Here is a 16,945-nt window from a genome sequence, read left to right as displayed (position 1 = left end):
GAAAATTTTTTTTTTAATTTAGTCATGTATGTTTGTCACTTTGCGATTTTGGTACTCTATATTCTCAGATTTCAGTTTTAGTCCTCTATCTTTATTTTTTTGGCAATTTTAGTCTTTTTTCTGATGTGACGCTGATGTGGCAATATGCAGTGCTGATGTGGAGCTGACGTGTATAGTGTCACGTAAGCATTTTCGAATAAAAAAGACTGAAATTACCAAAATTCAAAACATGTAAGACGAAAACTGAAATATGAAAACATAGAGGACCGAAATTGCAAAGTGACAAACATAAAGAACCAAAATTTTAGTTTGTTCCTAAATAATTATCGATACACGTGAAATCTACACGTTTTTTAGGATTTTTTCTTATAAAAATAAATATCGACCTTTAAATTCAATATTAAAGTATTACTTTAATAATGTGGTGAAGTTCCGGATTAGAAGATTATTGATAGGAAAAATTTTTCCGTACGTTATAAAACATTAATCATGACATTTAACCTTTTCAAGCACTTAAGTCGACCTAAGTTGCCTTGAAAGTCAAGGCGCATCACGACTCTAGATTGTAACCCATTTTAATAAATTATAAAAATAATATAAATAATAAAAAAAAAACCTTGAGACATACTATATATATATATAATCATCCTATACTTGAAGCCAATTATCAACATTTATATATATCTTGTTACTATATTCCTCTGCACCCCAAAATTAAATTAAACCCCCTCCATGGCTGAGACTGCGCCTAGACTAAACCTGATCATTCTCAAGGCCATTTTCATCCTACTCCTCGGCTGCTCAGCCACAAACAGCCGGCGGCACCGCCGCCAACCATGCAAGAAACTGGTTTTCTTCTTCCACGACATAATCTACAACGGGCAAAACTCCAAGAATGCAACGGCAGCCATCGTAGGAACCCCAGCTTGGGGGAACACCACCATCTTATCGGCCCAGAATCACTTTGGAAACGTGGTCGTTTTCGATGATCCGATCACGTTAGATAATAATCTCCATTCCCCTCCGGTGGGTCGGGCTCAGGGATTCTACTTGTACGACAAGAAAGATATATTCACTTCATGGCTAGGGTTTTCTTTCGTTTTCAACTCGACTGAACACAAGGGTACCATAAATTTCGCCGGTGCCGATCCGTTGATGAACAAGACAAGGGACATTTCGGTCATCGGAGGGACCGGTGATTTCTTCATGACGAGAGGGGTGGCGACGCTGAGTACCGATGCGTTTGAAGGAGAAGTGTATTTTAGGCTTCGTGTTGATATTAATCTCTATGAATGTTGGTAAAAAAGATTATCAGAAAAAAAGTACTGCATGTACACATATATTACATTAATATATATGTGTGTTTATATGATCATTTGATGTGTTTTTTTGTTATATGTTATGAAATTTTGATTGATATTCAATAATTTTAACCCCCAAACATAGAGAATGTGATTGAAACTAAATATTGATCAACATGAAATTTCAAAATATTAATCCTAGTTATCTAATCAAAATGAATCTTCAGACTGCAGTGGAGTTAGATTATTAATACATATTGTGGAAAAACTTTCTAGACACCTAACTCTCATTCACAAAATCAAATAATATTTGATGTTCTACATATATATATATATACATACATACATACATACATATATCTAATATATATATATATATAGATATATGTAACCAGTGGCATACCCAAGATTTTCAATTAGGAGGGGCAAATTCAATAAATTTAAAAATGCTTTTATGTTATCATATATTTTTACTAACATATATCGAGATTTCATAATTTGAAACTGCAACTGTCTCAAACACACTTCGCTCAATATATGATATCAAACAATCATTTTAACCATATATCATCTCCCGACATATTACGAGTTGATGTTTTTTATGATTTTCATTGGTGAAAGCATTATCTCAACAGTTATAACGAATATTAATAATGCTAAATTTAAGATTAAATCTATACGTGACATGTCAAAGGATATAATTGATTTTTATTTGATTAAATCTTTTTTTATAGGCAAGCTCACTAATCCCAGCAACTTTAGAGAACTGATTGTGATTTCAAGAGTAAAAAATAAATTTATCAAATCAGTTATAAGAAGAAGTTAGATGGATAAAACTGAGCAAAATAAAAAAATTTTAATAGTAAATTTTATCATTATATATCGACTTTATTTTTTTTATTATAATTTAATGCAAATTTTGCAATGTATCTTTTTGAAAAATTTAGATTTTGGTTCAATACTATATAGTCCTAAATCAAAAAAGTAACATGCATGAACTTATCTTTTTGGTTTAAGGTACTTTTAGGTATTTAAATCCTTATTTATGAATGCATATTTAATGAAAAAATTGAAAACACGAAGTAAGTTTAATAAAATAATGATAACAAGATAAAGTAATGATTTTTTTAGAAACAAATTAATTAAGAATAATACATTTAAAAATGATAAATGTTTGATGAATATTTTATATTTGTATCTTACTAAAATTGTGTATTATGAGTTGAACAGATATAAAAATTATTTCTTAAGGGATAAAATATGTATTTTTAATATTTCAAAGAGGTATTTGGTGCAAAAAAATCAAAATGTTTGCCCAGTCCAATGAGGCGCGTGTGCAAATCACTCATATGAAAGGGCACGTATGCTAATTTTATAAAAAGTTAGGGTTGAAGATGCCTATTAAAATTTCATATGAAAAAAGTATGTATTTTTAATACTTCACAGGGATATTTGGTACAAATAACTCTATAATAAAATATATTATTTAAGTCGTAAATAATATATTTGAAAACATCTGTGAATTGCATGCATATACTATGCGAACTAAATATATAAATTTATTCTTGAAAGTTCTAAATATTCATGATAGTAAAACTACACAAAAACTTTTGTGGGATGGTCTCATGGGTAAATTTTGTGAAACGGATCTTCTGATTGGCCGGGTCATCCATGATAATGTATTATTTTTTTGAGTAATACTTCTGTGAGACGGTCTCATCCGTGAAACAGGTAAACCCTACCCATATTTATAATAATAAGTAATATTTTGGACATAAAATGTAATACTTTTTAATTGATAACCCATATAAGAGACTCGTTTCAAAAAAATGACTCTTGAGACCGTCTCATAGGAGTTTTTGTCTTATTTTTTATGTAAAAAACATAACTCTTTATTGTAAATATGAGTGAGTTTGACCCGTTTCACAAAATTCAACTCGTAAAACTAATATTCAAATCATAAATTTAACAATTGATCCTAGCTAATTTTTAACCCTCTTCTAATCACAAAATGATTACAAAATAATATTTTTTAAATCAATACATTTAATATTTATATATATATATATATATATATATATATATATATATATATATAAAACTCACAAATTCCATAGAAAAGGAAAAATTGAAAACCACATAAAATGGCAAACTTGTATAGAGTTATAAGAATTAAAAAGATAATTATATCGGACAATTGAAGGATATTAGTGCCATAGTGCATCTCCTAAAATTCAAATCTGGTTTGCAAATTTGACATTAAAATTAGTTGGAAGAAAACTTTAGTCGCCAAATAGTTGGACGGAAAATGAATTAATAGATCTAGAATTTTAAACTTTAAAAATATTATTATTATTATTATTATTAGTTGGGCTGAAGATTTCGAGTAGACAATAGTGGAAGTTAAATCTATGCGACCCATGTGAAATTATATTTTTTTATAACAAATATTATTTTTTATTATAAATATAAATCGATTCAACACATCTCATATATAGATTCGAAATAATCTCACAAAAAAGCTATTGTTTTTAGTACATAAAAACACATTATTATATCATATATACATATGTTTTTTTATTAGTATTCCTAAAATTGATGTCAAAAAGCTTTAATAATTATTTTAATTAATACAAAAAATCTTATAAAAATTATCTCTCAAATTCTTAATCTCGAAACAAAATTAATCTTTAAAAAAAAAAACCGATCATGTGGTCAACATGCAATATCATTAGTTATGGAAAAACAAAAGTCGATCTAGCTGTTTTTTCCTTTCTTCACTAGCTGATATCTATTATGCTAATTAAATTAATTTTAAATATTAAATTTACTTTTCTTAAAATAATAAATAAAAAATTTAATAATTATTGCTGACAATATATATATATATATATATGTATATATATATCGGAGATATTTACAGGGGTAAATTAATTAGGAGAAATCAGAAATGAAATAGGTGTGGTTGAGTGGGGATGGATGTTTGTGTACAAAAAACACGGGAAGGTTCAATCCCAGATATGAATTTGGAAGAGGAACCTGGGTCCCCAATCACCAGACCAGACACATATTCTAGAATTTTAATCAACCAAAAATATGTATATTGATAAATAAATAAATTAGAGGCATATTCCGATATCCTTATTCATATTTCATATAGATGATGTTAATTTTCTGTGTAAAAAAAGTAAAGTAGTGTTGATTTTTCATCCCTTTTGCGCGGCGTCAGACCCAAACCCTAGTTTTATCTCTCTGGAATATCGGCATAAGTCTTCGCTCTATCTTTCCCAAATCATCCAAAAGATGAATCACTGATCCAATCCAAGAGGTAAGATTTTTCCGATTCGAAATAGAATTTTTATCGCAATTCACTGTTTTTCAAGTTCTGTATTTGATTGGATTTTTTAAAAAAAATTTTGGTATTGCTTTATATTTTGATTTCTTAGCTTCGATTATTATTATTATTATTATTATTATTTACTATTATTAATCTGTTGTCAATAATTTCTGCTTAAACGTATCAATCATTTATATTATTGATCTGATTATAAGAAGCAAACGTACTTGTAGTTTTGAATTTGTCGTGTACGTACCAAAATTGCACAAATAAGATTTCCTATGATTAAGTTCCGAGTTTCGCTTTGAAATCGTATATCTAATTATAACGACCTGTTTTGAGGGATTTGAGAAAGAGGTGTGTGTTGGCTGGTAGATAGTTGAATTCCATTGGTTAGCTGAATCTGAGGTCCTGTTGGGCAGCTTATGATGTTTCGTAATATCATGTATATAGGGATAAAAGTTACATATCATGTATGTCAGAGCCAACTGATTTGCTTACCTTGCTTCTTAGAATCTTAGTGCTGAATTTTAGGGATGGAAATATTATCTAGCTGAATGAGTTGGCTATTCAAGAATTTGTTTGAGTTAGGTTATGCTTTTGATATTCTGTATGTTAAAACTATTTTTGACTGCATTTTTTTTCCATTGCATGAGAATATCTTGAAATTTGTTGCCTTTCATTTTCGGTTGTGTGCCAGAATAAATTTTGGAAGTGAAAACATAATTTCACTTGAGAAAGACTGCATTACCTTTTCACATTGGAGATGTGGGAAATTGCGCTTAGAAAGGCACATGCAATTGTTTAAAACTAATTTAGGGTATATAATCAACATATCTATGCTAGATCTTAATGCACATTAGTATACTTCTGATTTCAGCCATGTCTCATTGATAATGTGATTTTGTGACAGGATGCAAATCTACCAGATTGTTTTGAAAGATTTGAGCTAGTGAAAATTATCATGAGTTACTGCTGCTAATTGCAATAGCTTCTTGTTACCTTTTACAGCCGATGGACCGTAGTGATACTTCAGGATTTGTGAGTGGGGGTGTAGTGAACTCCTTCTGAGGCATTTTACCCTACTTTTGTTGATAATTTATAAAACCCGGAAGCCAGGAGACTCTTCATTAGAATTTGAGTTGCGGTTCAGATAAGAGTTTTGCTTGGTAGCTATTTGATCATGGATCCTAGATTCCATAATCTGGGTTTTGCTGCTAACCCGGCTGCAAATGCTTTCACAAACCTGTGCAATTCCATCCAGATTGGAGGAGCTGGAACTGAATTTATGTCTTGTGCAGACACAACCTTGAGACTTGATGCACCTGGATTTGCAAGTTCATTTTCGTTTCTCCCGAAGGGAGTCAAACGGAAATGGAGCTCAATAGATGGACCCATGGATCATAAACTTGAATCTTCACTGGGTCTCCATCTCGGCCATTCATCAAGCTCTTCGGACAGTAAAGGGAGTACTGCAACTGTATGTACCACAATGTCATCAGCCAAAGAAACTGAAGAAGGGTGCTCTATGGATCTAGAACTGGACTTCACTCTTTATCTTGGCGGGGAAAAATCACCAGACCTTTCAAAATCAGCCAACTCTAATTACAAATCGATGGATATGTGGCCTAAGGTTGATCTGCAGTTGAGCCTTTCCAGTGGGCATTCTGTATCTGATATTACAACTGTTCATCAAAACTCCCGTGCCCAGAAAAATGGAACAAATATGGTTCCTGCTGATGGAGCTTTGAGGGCAGACGAAGCAGGATCACCAGGAAGTTCTTTTTGTCCACAGAACATGGAAAACACTTACCTTTTCAATCAGCCTATGGGGAAAATCAAATCGACAAAAATTTCTTGTGATCTCTCATCAAGTTTAACAGCACCAATAAGCTCAGTCACCTGTTCTTCCGGGACAACACACTCACAACAGCAACGTAATTATAATAATAAACAGTGCCAGTTTCAGGGGTGTCTGAAGGGCGCGAGAGGGGCTTCTGGCCTTTGTATTGCTCATGGTGGCGGTCGTAGGTGTCAGCGTCCTGGCTGCAGCAAAGGAGCTGAAGGTCGAACAGCATTCTGCAAGGCTCATGGCGGTGGTCGACGATGTGAATTTTTAGGATGTACAAAGAGTGCTGAGGGACGAACTGATTTTTGTATCGCCCATGGTGGTGGCCGGCGCTGCAATCATGAGGATTGCACACGGGCTGCCAGAGGTAAATCTGGATTGTGCATTCGGCATGGTGGTGGCAAGAGATGCCAGAGAGAGAATTGCACAAAGAGTGCAGAAGGCCTTTCAGGTCTTTGCATCTCTCATGGAGGTGGTCGACGATGCCAGTATACCAACTGTGGAAAAGGAGCCCAAGGAAGCACCATGTTTTGCAAAGCTCACGGTGGGGGAAAGCGCTGCACTTTTCCTGGTTGTTACAAGGGTGCCGAAGGAAGCACCTCATTCTGCAAGGGCCATGGGGGAGGGAAGCGATGCTCATTCGAAGGAGGTGGGGTCTGCCCAAAGAGTGTGCATGGTGGGACCCTTTTTTGTGTAGCACATGGTGGTGGCAAGAGGTGTGCTGTCCCAGAGTGTACAAAGAGCGCCAGGGGACGTACTGATTTCTGTGTACGTCATGGTGGAGGCAAGAGATGCGTATTTGAAGGCTGTGGAAAAAGTGCTCAGGGCAGCACNGACTTCTGCAAGGCCCATGGTGGAGGAAGAGGTGCTCTTGGGGACACCCCGGTTCCGAATTTGGCAACGGTGATGGTCCTTGCAGCTCATTTGCTCGGGGAAAATCTGGTCTGTGCACGTCTCATTTTGCTTTGGTTCAAGATAAAAGAGTTCATGGTGGTGCGACTACAGGAACCACCAAACCTGGTAAGATGAAACACATGTTTTCCGTTGAAGACATGAGCTTTGATCTCACGAAGATGGAGAACAGCATCGTGTCTCCCCCTGGCAGTTGGAGACATATACATCTCCAGCAAATGTATCCGCCAGATGGAGGCAATTCATCACCAAGTAAAGTGCCAGAAGGAAGGGTCCATGGAGGAAATCTCATGGCAGTACTAGCCGGCAGCCCTGGTTTCAACGTCACTAGTAGCAGAGACATGGCTGGTCCATCAGAGCCCAAAAAATCTTTCGCGACTCGTCAGAATTGGATATAAGATGGTCCTTGCCTATAGTTTTCTAATTCGTCTGTGAATAAGTGGTATTAGCTAGGTTGTATTCTTGACTATTTCATTGCAAGTGGTTTGAATGAATAGTTCACCTCTCCTTGGTTTGATATTGTTAGGACCTCGATATAAACTAGGGCACGGGATCCTTTTAAGTGTGGCTACGCTACGTATGTCTAGTCATGTAAATATTTTGATTTTGATTTTAATTGTAAATATAAATTTATTGCCTTGCAAGTTTGTATCATTCTCCTCACGTTTTTCTTTTTTGTGAGGCTTGAATCAATACTCCTAAAATGACCCTCTGTTGTGTTTGATATTTTACAAATACGGATATTCAATGTGGAGATGAGGTGGATACATACATCAATGTGTTCGAAAATAAAAAAATTAAAAAGAACACGGTATTAGACAAAAAATAATGAATTAATTAATACATTTTTTAAAAAAACATGGTAAATGTGTTGAACCACAACGAGGATTGATTTGTAATTTTAGAAGGCTGAGACAACGCCAATTTTATATCGAAGAAATGATAGGTGTTTGAACATAAAAAGTGGTAAATATTTGAATTTTTTAAAAGAAAAAAACTTAAAATTATAGTTAGAAGTTTTTGTTTAATAAACGTAAATTATCTTATTTATAATATTATTTGAGATTAATATGTTGACAAACAGATTCAGAAAATGATTATTTTAATTCTTTTATTTAAATTATTCAGGAAAATATGTTGCACACTAAAACCGTGGGGTGTCAACGTAAATATTCAAATCTAGCAGAATCAAGAAATAAAATTTCAAACTTCTGATAGCATATGATTGCTTATTTTAATGTGTTTTTTCAAAAGTAATCATAATATATGGAGGTTAAGTTTTTGTTTCAATTTTTTTTTTTTTGTTGGCAACATTAGATTTTTTGTTTAAAAAAAAAAAATAGAAAAATGGAACTCTCTCCTCTCTTCTAACCACTGATCGAATAGAATCCGACAGATTGTTTCTCTTGGACTCCCAAAAGAAAATGTCAAGTGGAAGGTGCCGACACACACACACAGCCCGTAACAAACTTGAATCACTCTAGGGTTCTCTCATGTGTAAAATGCACAAAATCTATGATCTCCACCAACCCATATGCTCCGAAATTTAGGGATATTAATCGCCAGCCCGTCTGTAATCTGATGCTGAGCTACCAATCTCTGCCGCAAAGCCCCATACTTTCAACCTCAAGCCATAGATTTCGAGCTTTGAAATTCGCCCCCAAATCTGTTTTTCCTCATTCTTTGAGCTGTCCTGTGTCTGAAGCTCATCGCAGGTTCCCAACCAAGGTGAATTATTTCAGAAGATGTGGCCTTTTCTTTGCTGTGTTTGCCCAAGGATTTTATCTGCGTGTGATTGATTTCAGATGTGTGAAATTGAAGTGTTAAATTCGGATAGGAGCTGAGATTTTTCTAGCCAACTACTCATTTATTTATGTTTTTTTTATTTTTTATTTACTGGTTTATTATTATTATTATTATTATTATTATTATTATTATTATTATTATTATTATTATTATTATTATTATTATTATTATTAATAATAATGGATAGCTCATAACTTTATGTTTGCATTGAAATTTGTTAAGTTTTCAAAATTTCTAGTGTACGAATGTGTTTGTGGTTTTTGGTTTTGAGCAAGAATGCACTTATGAACTGGGTTTAGCTTGCTATATTTTTCTTTGTGTAGAATTTGGATAAATATTAGTTGAAATCCGGTGATTGATCAAATGTAATTGTGTAATTTTTTTAAGTACAAATCGCATAGTAGTTAAATATTACTTTTGCTCATTCAAATCAATCTGCAGATATCGGGTGTATATGAACACTAAGATTTTCTTTACCGTTATTCAAGTGAATTATATTGTGCATTAGCTTGCAGACATGTATCAGCTAACAGGTAATATTTCCTGTTGGGTTTATGTGCTGATGATATATCCTTCAAAGATATTATTACACTCAAATGAATTTTATTCATTATGCAATGGTGTTTCTTGGCATATCTACTTTCCTCGTATAGCTACATGTTTGTGAGCATGTCTTTCCCATTATTTTGGGCATTGACAATCTTCAACGTGTTTCTAAATCAGGATATTGTATTTGTAAATCCTTATCAGCTCACACCGATCCATACTCTCCAGCATAGCAATAAACTAGAATGTATTGTGTTAATTGGTTGTTTTAAGCCTTGATTTTTGGAAAATATGGGAAGAAATTAATGTGTAATATTTATTCTTTGTATTTCCAGTTTGTTATTCAGAGGAACCATTTATTCTCTTCCAAGTTTTAATTTTGTGTTTTTTGTTGGAAATATTTGACTATTCAAAAATGTTTTTGAGGGCAACAGAAATTTATGTTCCTTGGCTACTGTAGTAATTGATGTTAATCTGTCTATCGGACATTGTTTGGGCTTGATTAGGTTTCATTATGGTTCTCTTAATTGGTTGTGAAGGAAACAAGAGTAAAATTGATTGAACCTGCACAAAATCTGTGATAAGTTGAGGGACTAAGAGAAGAAAACCATCGGAGAAGAGGCTGGTTTTATGTAATGTACACATTCTGGTTCTCAATTGTGAATTATGCTGTTGATTCTAATGCTGGCACAAGATAGCAAATACATGATAGTATAGAGTCTTATAAGACATGGAACACTGAATAGGACTTATGGTGAGGAAAAACATGTTATAAAGGTAAGGCTAGTTCTTAGTTTGAGGTTTCTAAATAAAACTTAAACAACAGCAGAAACCCAAGAGGCCAAGACACCTGTCCCTTAGGATCAGAAGATTACTACATATTTGAACATTCTCTTGATCTCTTCCCTACTAAACTTGAGAAAAAGATAGGATAAGTTGTGGGGAAGGGAAAAACTATTTATCTTTCAGATTGACAAAAGGGTTAGCATTTTTATTGGAGCTTATTAATTATTTTGAACTTGCAAGCTTTCTTTATTTGCCTCCTGCTGGTCATGAATTTTTATATTTTTCGTTTCACACGAGTATCATATGTATGCTACAATGCAATGCAATGCAATGCAATGAAATGAATGCAAAAGTATGAAGTGTATGTACAAATATCACTGGCCTTTTATACAGTGTTCTAATTTGTTATTTTGTACACAGAAGTGGAAAATCCTGTGCTTTCGGCATGAAGAATTTTTATCTGGCTCCCCAAACTCTGATTCTGGTGAGAAAATCCTACAGGAGTCGGAGAAGTCAGAAATTAGCAAACCAAATATTGAAAAAAGAAATTGGGTACCAAATTTTAGAGAGGTAGGAACGCCTTTCCTTTACCTGGTGTTTCTTGAAATTTTTTATCGGGTTGCTGTTGGTACTGATTTGCCATGGCCCATAAGAACTCGAATAATAATAGTAGATAATGACCAAAATCCTAATGTACTCTGGACGTGGCAAATATGAATTACCATTTATCTTTGTTCTGGAGCGAACAGATTAGCTATTTGAGTATATAAAGGAAAATGAAAATCACAAGAAGGGTGTGACCACGGATTCATCATTTTTTACAGGCTGTAGATGCGCTGTTAAAAGTGATAGGAAAACGGTGGACTGTACCGTGGACTGCAGAGACCATCCTTCAAGTAAGGGTGTTCCTTTTCCTCTAATATGTAACAATTTCTCCTGAAAAGCTTGTGATGATCTCGTCTTTAAGAAGTAGCAGTTGCCTTTGCTTTGCCCGTGCCCGGGGCCCAGCTACAATATATATCAAGTTTTCAACGTAAAAAGAATATCAGGTTTATGTGTTGTGATACTTGTGTTTGGGTTATAATTGGTCGTATTGTGTCTTTAGTTGTTATTTGCGAGAATTAGTTGGCTAACTGAAAGGATGACATACAATTAATATGATCTTCGGTGGTAAACTTGTAAAAAAAAATTCTATTTGAGTAGAAATTTTTATCATTCGTGATATCTGAATCTTTATTCTTTTCCATTCATTGCAAGAGTATGCATTGAGACAGCTAAAAATTGATACTTTGGACTTTCATGAAGGCCGTCACCATGATTCAAAGCATGACTGTTTGTCTACAGAACCTAATAAGTAATAATCAATTAATCATAGGGCACTGTCTTACAAAATTTGTTAGCCCCTGCCAAGAACTTTGCCCTGTAAAATTTTACTTCTATACAAAAATTGGAGTGATCAGTTATTTATAGAGGCTCTCTTCAACGTTAGTAGGTAACTTGTAGTATAATTGCTAAGGCTTAATGGCTTTACGGAGATGCTATTGGATTCTTGTATGATAAGTTCTGTCGCTCAATCAACAAGGTTTCTTCAGCATTTGGTTATAGAATATAAATTTACGCCAACTCAATAGTAGTGGTTGAGGATTCATAATATAACATGTTTTTAGAATAGTGTTTTGTTCAGAATTAGAACAATGTAGTGAAACTTTCTGGTGATGCAGGTTACACTCCTTTGGATTATGTCATTCTGGTTCATTGGTTCGTGGATGATCCCATTTGCTGCACATATTGCCGGCTTCAGCAAAGAAACACTGACCTTCAGAGGGCAAGCTTTGTTCAGCCTTTTAACAGACGTAACCGAAGGCCTAGCTGGAATTCTAATACTCTACCGCTCTTTGTCTCGATTCCGTCCCCTCTCATCGGATTGGTTTAGATTTACCCATAAAGGAAAGTGGCTATTTGATGTTTTGCTTGGGTGCTCCATGTTTCCATTAGTGAACCGTCTCTCTCAGTTCAACCTTGATCTATTGCCAGTTATGCCTTCCACTCCCCTCACACTCTCTAGTGTTGAGCAGTCTATAATGGCACGTGATCCAATTGCAATGGCTCTTTATGCACTAGTACTTGTCGTGTGTGCCCCTCTGTGGGAAGAAATCGTATTCCGAGGCTTTCTTCTACCTTCTTTGACTAAATACATGCCGGTGTGGTGCTCCATTTTAGTCAGTTCAGTTGCTTTTGCGCTGGCACATTTTAACGTACAAAGAATGTTGCCACTAATATTTCTCGGGGTTGTGATGGGTGTAACTTATACGAGGTCAAGAAATCTATTACCCTCCATGCTCTTGCACAGTCTGTGGAATGGCTTTGTATTCCTGGATTTAATGAAATGAAAGAACAGATTTTTTCCCTCCTGTTTCATATACTAATCAATACTCTATGTAGTATTTCGCCTCGTTCTTGAGAAAAGATGGAAAACAGATCATCGATCCGTTTTGGAGGTGATTCTTGGGCTATGGCCGACTGTAAATTTTACCAGCTCGTTTGCAAATGATGGTGATCGAGATGCCCGAAGCTGGATGGACGCAGTCGAGATAATCCATCATTTATAGTTTGGCTTGCATGATGGGGCGAGCCGTGAAATTATTCGGATAGACTGTAATCTGTGTATTCGTCAGTGTAGTGTCTGCTTCTATTATATTATTTCATTGTCTCTCTGTGGACGAAGAAACAAAGATGATTATACCATAAATTTTCATTGATATTATTTCATTGTCTCTCATAGGACAAAGATATTGTCGTAATTGAGGACTGGATTTAAATTCTATTACCCAACTCAAGTATAATTAGGAAAAGTTGGATTAAATGTTTAAGTATCATTTTTGTGTTACGCGATAGTCTTTTTCAAACTGAAAAGTTCTAATTATAAAAGTTTGAGAGAAAATATCTTTAACATTGAATTTATAATAATGTCGTATCAAATATACTATTTTATAATAGTTGAGGCATCTCTAGTAACTATCCAAAGACACCATCTTTTGTTTCAATTTTATCCTTCTTTCATTTTTCTTTAAATTAGGTTTTTTTAAAATAAAAAAAATCAATTTGTATTTAATTTTCATATTTGGCTTGCATTCTATTTTATTCACTTGCTATATAATGTAAATTGCATTATCGAGAAAGATATGATACAAAAAATCATAAATTATATTCCGATTATTTGCAACTAGTTGAATTTTAAATTATTTTTTTTAAAAAATCATACATTATTTTCTTTTATTGTTGAGTAGATATCAGACACAATATTTTTATAATAAAAACATCATCGTATCATATTAAAATATATATTAAAGTTTAATCATTTCACACACGCAATGCGTTTGCCTCAGTCATTAGTATCATACCAAATATGATGCAGGTACATTGGATAGATTTCATTGAAATAAACCTAAGATGATTGTCGGTTCAAATTCACCATTTAAATCATCCTCAAATCAAAGTCTTCCTTTCAAATGAAATTCTTATATTCAGGGCAACCTTATATACTTTGAATATTTCCTATTTGATATTCAATCATACCACAATATCTTGTTATGTATTTTATTAATCCCAAAAAAAATCTCTCCTTTATGTCAAATTTGACATATTATAACATCTTTGTTCAATGAATTTATGCATTAAATTCATTGAACATGTCTTGTTGCTGATAATAGTCAGGCTAATGTGGATAATTGGAGGACTCACATAAAATCAAATCAATTTCTACAAATGGTCACGGCTGAAGGGAAGTTCTATGCTGGTAGATGGGCAGTATCAACAGCTCCCAAATAATTTGCATATCAAATCATTCATTCTTGAGATAGCAACCCCAAAAACAACATATAATTTTCTCACGGATTGAATTACTTCAAACATCTCCTAAACTAACTGTTATCCCAAGGACAACATAAAACTTCCCCACGCTCGGTATCACTTCGAACATCTCCTAACCTAACATGACATTATGGATTTTGGGTTTTTTCTTAAACTACGACTATGATGAAACCAAAAGACAAAGGAAGGCTGGTCTTGTACAATTTCGAGGCATGGTGTGCACCAAAAATAGATATTTTCGTCCGGACCTGCAGAAAAAAGACAAGTGGCACAATGGTAATTTCAAAGATCAATCTGGGGAACCTGATTGGCTGTGTAACGCGGTGCACCGGGTCCATGAAACAGTGGAGTTCCATTGATTTTTGCACCACGTACATACTTCTGAGGCGGCCATCTGGTGAATCACACCCTTTATTTTATCCCTTATTTTTGCCACGTCATCCCACACCTACGCGCCACCCGTCCCCTCAACCATGGGTCCATGTCCTTACTATTAAATAAATAACAATATGTCAATCATACATTTATTTATTTATATTATATTATATTTATTATTATATATTATATTATGTCTATTCTTTATTTATACGTAGCTTCATATCTACTTATATATATATATATAATTAAAAAAAGGAATAGATTCAAAAAAGATAAAAGAACTGTAAAATATCTTGGGACAATACGGCAAATTATTATGGTTGAAACGTTTTTTTTTTTCAATTTTTTTTTTAATTTGATGCATATTTATTTACTATAATATAATATAAAATGTTAAATTTGTAATATGTGATACTTTTTAAATTGAAGTGTTATTTTTTTTTATTAATTTCTAAACTTTCGTATTATCTTTATTTTAATATAAATCCAGTTATTATATGGTAGAAACACGCAGCAAATTCACCCGAATATTAATATATTAATCCTTTACTATTTATTAAAGTTGAATGTATTAGAGTAACTAAATGGTATTATGATATGTTTTTAAAAATATCTAAACCACCCTCATCTCACTTCTTCACATTCTCTCGGTTCTAGATTTTAACTTCTAACTAATTCACTTCTTATTTCTCTCCCAAATCCCAAACATATTCATTTTTTTTTTCTTTTTTTCTTAATAATATTTCTTATTTTTCAGATCTAAGTGAAATATATTTTTCAATCCAACATAAAAATTATACTCAATTTTTTTTAATTTTTAGCGAATACTATCTTCTTTTTTTTTCATTGTTTTTGTTGATATCTTTTATCGCACACATAATGTGTGTGTTTATTTGCTAGTATATATTATAGGAAATATATTATAGGGAAGTGATGTAGCCAATAAGAGAATCAAGTAAAAGTTTTGATCTGTGGAGCAAATAAAGTAGCGACAAGCAATTTATTTTAGCTTGCAGGTGTTTGCTCTATGAATATAGAGTTTCTTTAAATTGGCATGACTCTCTGTCCTGTGTTATATTTCATCGTATTTTTTTCCTTGTTTTCTTTTTTTCGAGGAGTGCAACTTATCAGTTTTCTCGATGCGGATGTATTTTTCGGCTCTAGACAACAGCTCCTCCAAGGTGTTCGGGGATTTTCCTGCTATAGATTCCTTGAACCTTCCAGGACGCAAGTTATGCTGCATTATTCCAGATAATATATCGTGGTTCACAAGTGGGACTTCATGAACCGCGTAAGTAAATCTCTTAATATAGTCTCTCAAACTTTCCCCTTCTTTTTGAAGAATTGTGAATAAGTACGCTGCTGTTTTCGGGTATTGTTTGTTAATTGAGAATTGTTGGATGAAGCGCTGGATGAGTTGCTCCAAGTTGGCGATGGATTCGGACAACAGCTTATTGAACCATGTGAGAGCTCGCCCTGATAACGTTGTTCAGAATATCTTGCAGTAAGCAGCATCTGTGATGTCATACAAATCTGTTTTTGCGTAGAATTTGTTAATATGATCTTGAGGATCACTAGTTCCATCGAATTCAGGTAGGCTGGAGATTTTGACACCCTTAGGCAATGTTTCAGATAGAATGATGTTAGTGAACGGGCTCCGACGTGCATGCAAGATTGCTGACGAATTCTCTCCAGTTACATATGTGTGAGATCCATCTCCACGGGTTGGATTAGTGGTTTTGTTTTCGTCAGAGACGTCGTGAACTGTGTGACCACTTGCTTCTCCCTCTTTAGGAGTAGTATTTTTCTCGATCCCCTCAGGATCTTTGTCATTCACTTTAGACTTGGTTTTTTTTGGGTCTTTGTTATCTGGGTCATGAGATGAGAGCCCTTTTCTATGAGCTCTCTTGTTGGTGCTTCGGTGTTGACGGCTTTCCACGAACTGAGCGATCGCTTTAGTCGCTGCGCGTGCGGATGTTCCTTCCATTAAGGTTGTCAACTTTTCCTTTGTAAAACTAAATCCAGGCGGTGGTTTGGAGATTGTAGGTGAGTCTCCATTGCGATTATTTCCTTGAGATGTTTGTGGTGAGTATGCATTCTCAATGATGCAGTGAACAATCTCCCACAGACGGCGCCAAGCTGATGTAGCCAAAAATTGAT

The 16,945-nt window shown here is 34.0% G+C and overlaps 2 protein-coding genes and 1 pseudogene across 2 annotated transcripts; all 3 read left to right on the top strand.

The window, feature by feature from the left end:
• Positions 1 to 690: 690 nt before the first annotated feature.
• Positions 691 to 1,373, top strand: LOC140873881 (dirigent protein-like). The gene has a single exon (XM_073277161.1). It carries the CDS (start codon positions 733 to 735, stop codon positions 1,300 to 1,302), a length of 570 nt encoding a protein of 189 aa, XP_073133262.1. The 5' UTR covers positions 691 to 732; the 3' UTR covers positions 1,303 to 1,373.
• A 2,924-nt stretch (positions 1,374 to 4,297) lies between these two features.
• Positions 4,298 to 8,036, top strand: LOC140873857 (uncharacterized; annotated as a pseudogene).
• Positions 8,037 to 8,716: 680 nt separating this feature from the next.
• On the top strand, positions 8,717 to 13,301 carry LOC140873862 (uncharacterized). The gene is made up of 4 exons (XM_073277136.1): positions 8,717 to 9,127; positions 10,958 to 11,107; positions 11,362 to 11,433; positions 12,259 to 13,301. The coding sequence occupies exons 1-4, from the start codon at positions 8,915 to 8,917 to the stop codon at positions 12,925 to 12,927; spliced, it is 1,104 nt and encodes a 367-aa protein (XP_073133237.1). The 5' UTR covers positions 8,717 to 8,914; the 3' UTR covers positions 12,928 to 13,301.
• The last annotated feature ends 3,644 nt before the right edge of the window (positions 13,302 to 16,945 follow it).

Source organism: Henckelia pumila, unplaced genomic scaffold, assembly GCF_033568475.1.
Source record: "Henckelia pumila isolate YLH828 unplaced genomic scaffold, ASM3356847v2 CTG_80:::fragment_3, whole genome shotgun sequence".
In the NCBI taxonomy this organism is placed as follows: domain Eukaryota; kingdom Viridiplantae; phylum Streptophyta; class Magnoliopsida; order Lamiales; family Gesneriaceae; genus Henckelia; species Henckelia pumila.
This window is presented reverse-complemented; position numbering and strand designations above follow the sequence as displayed.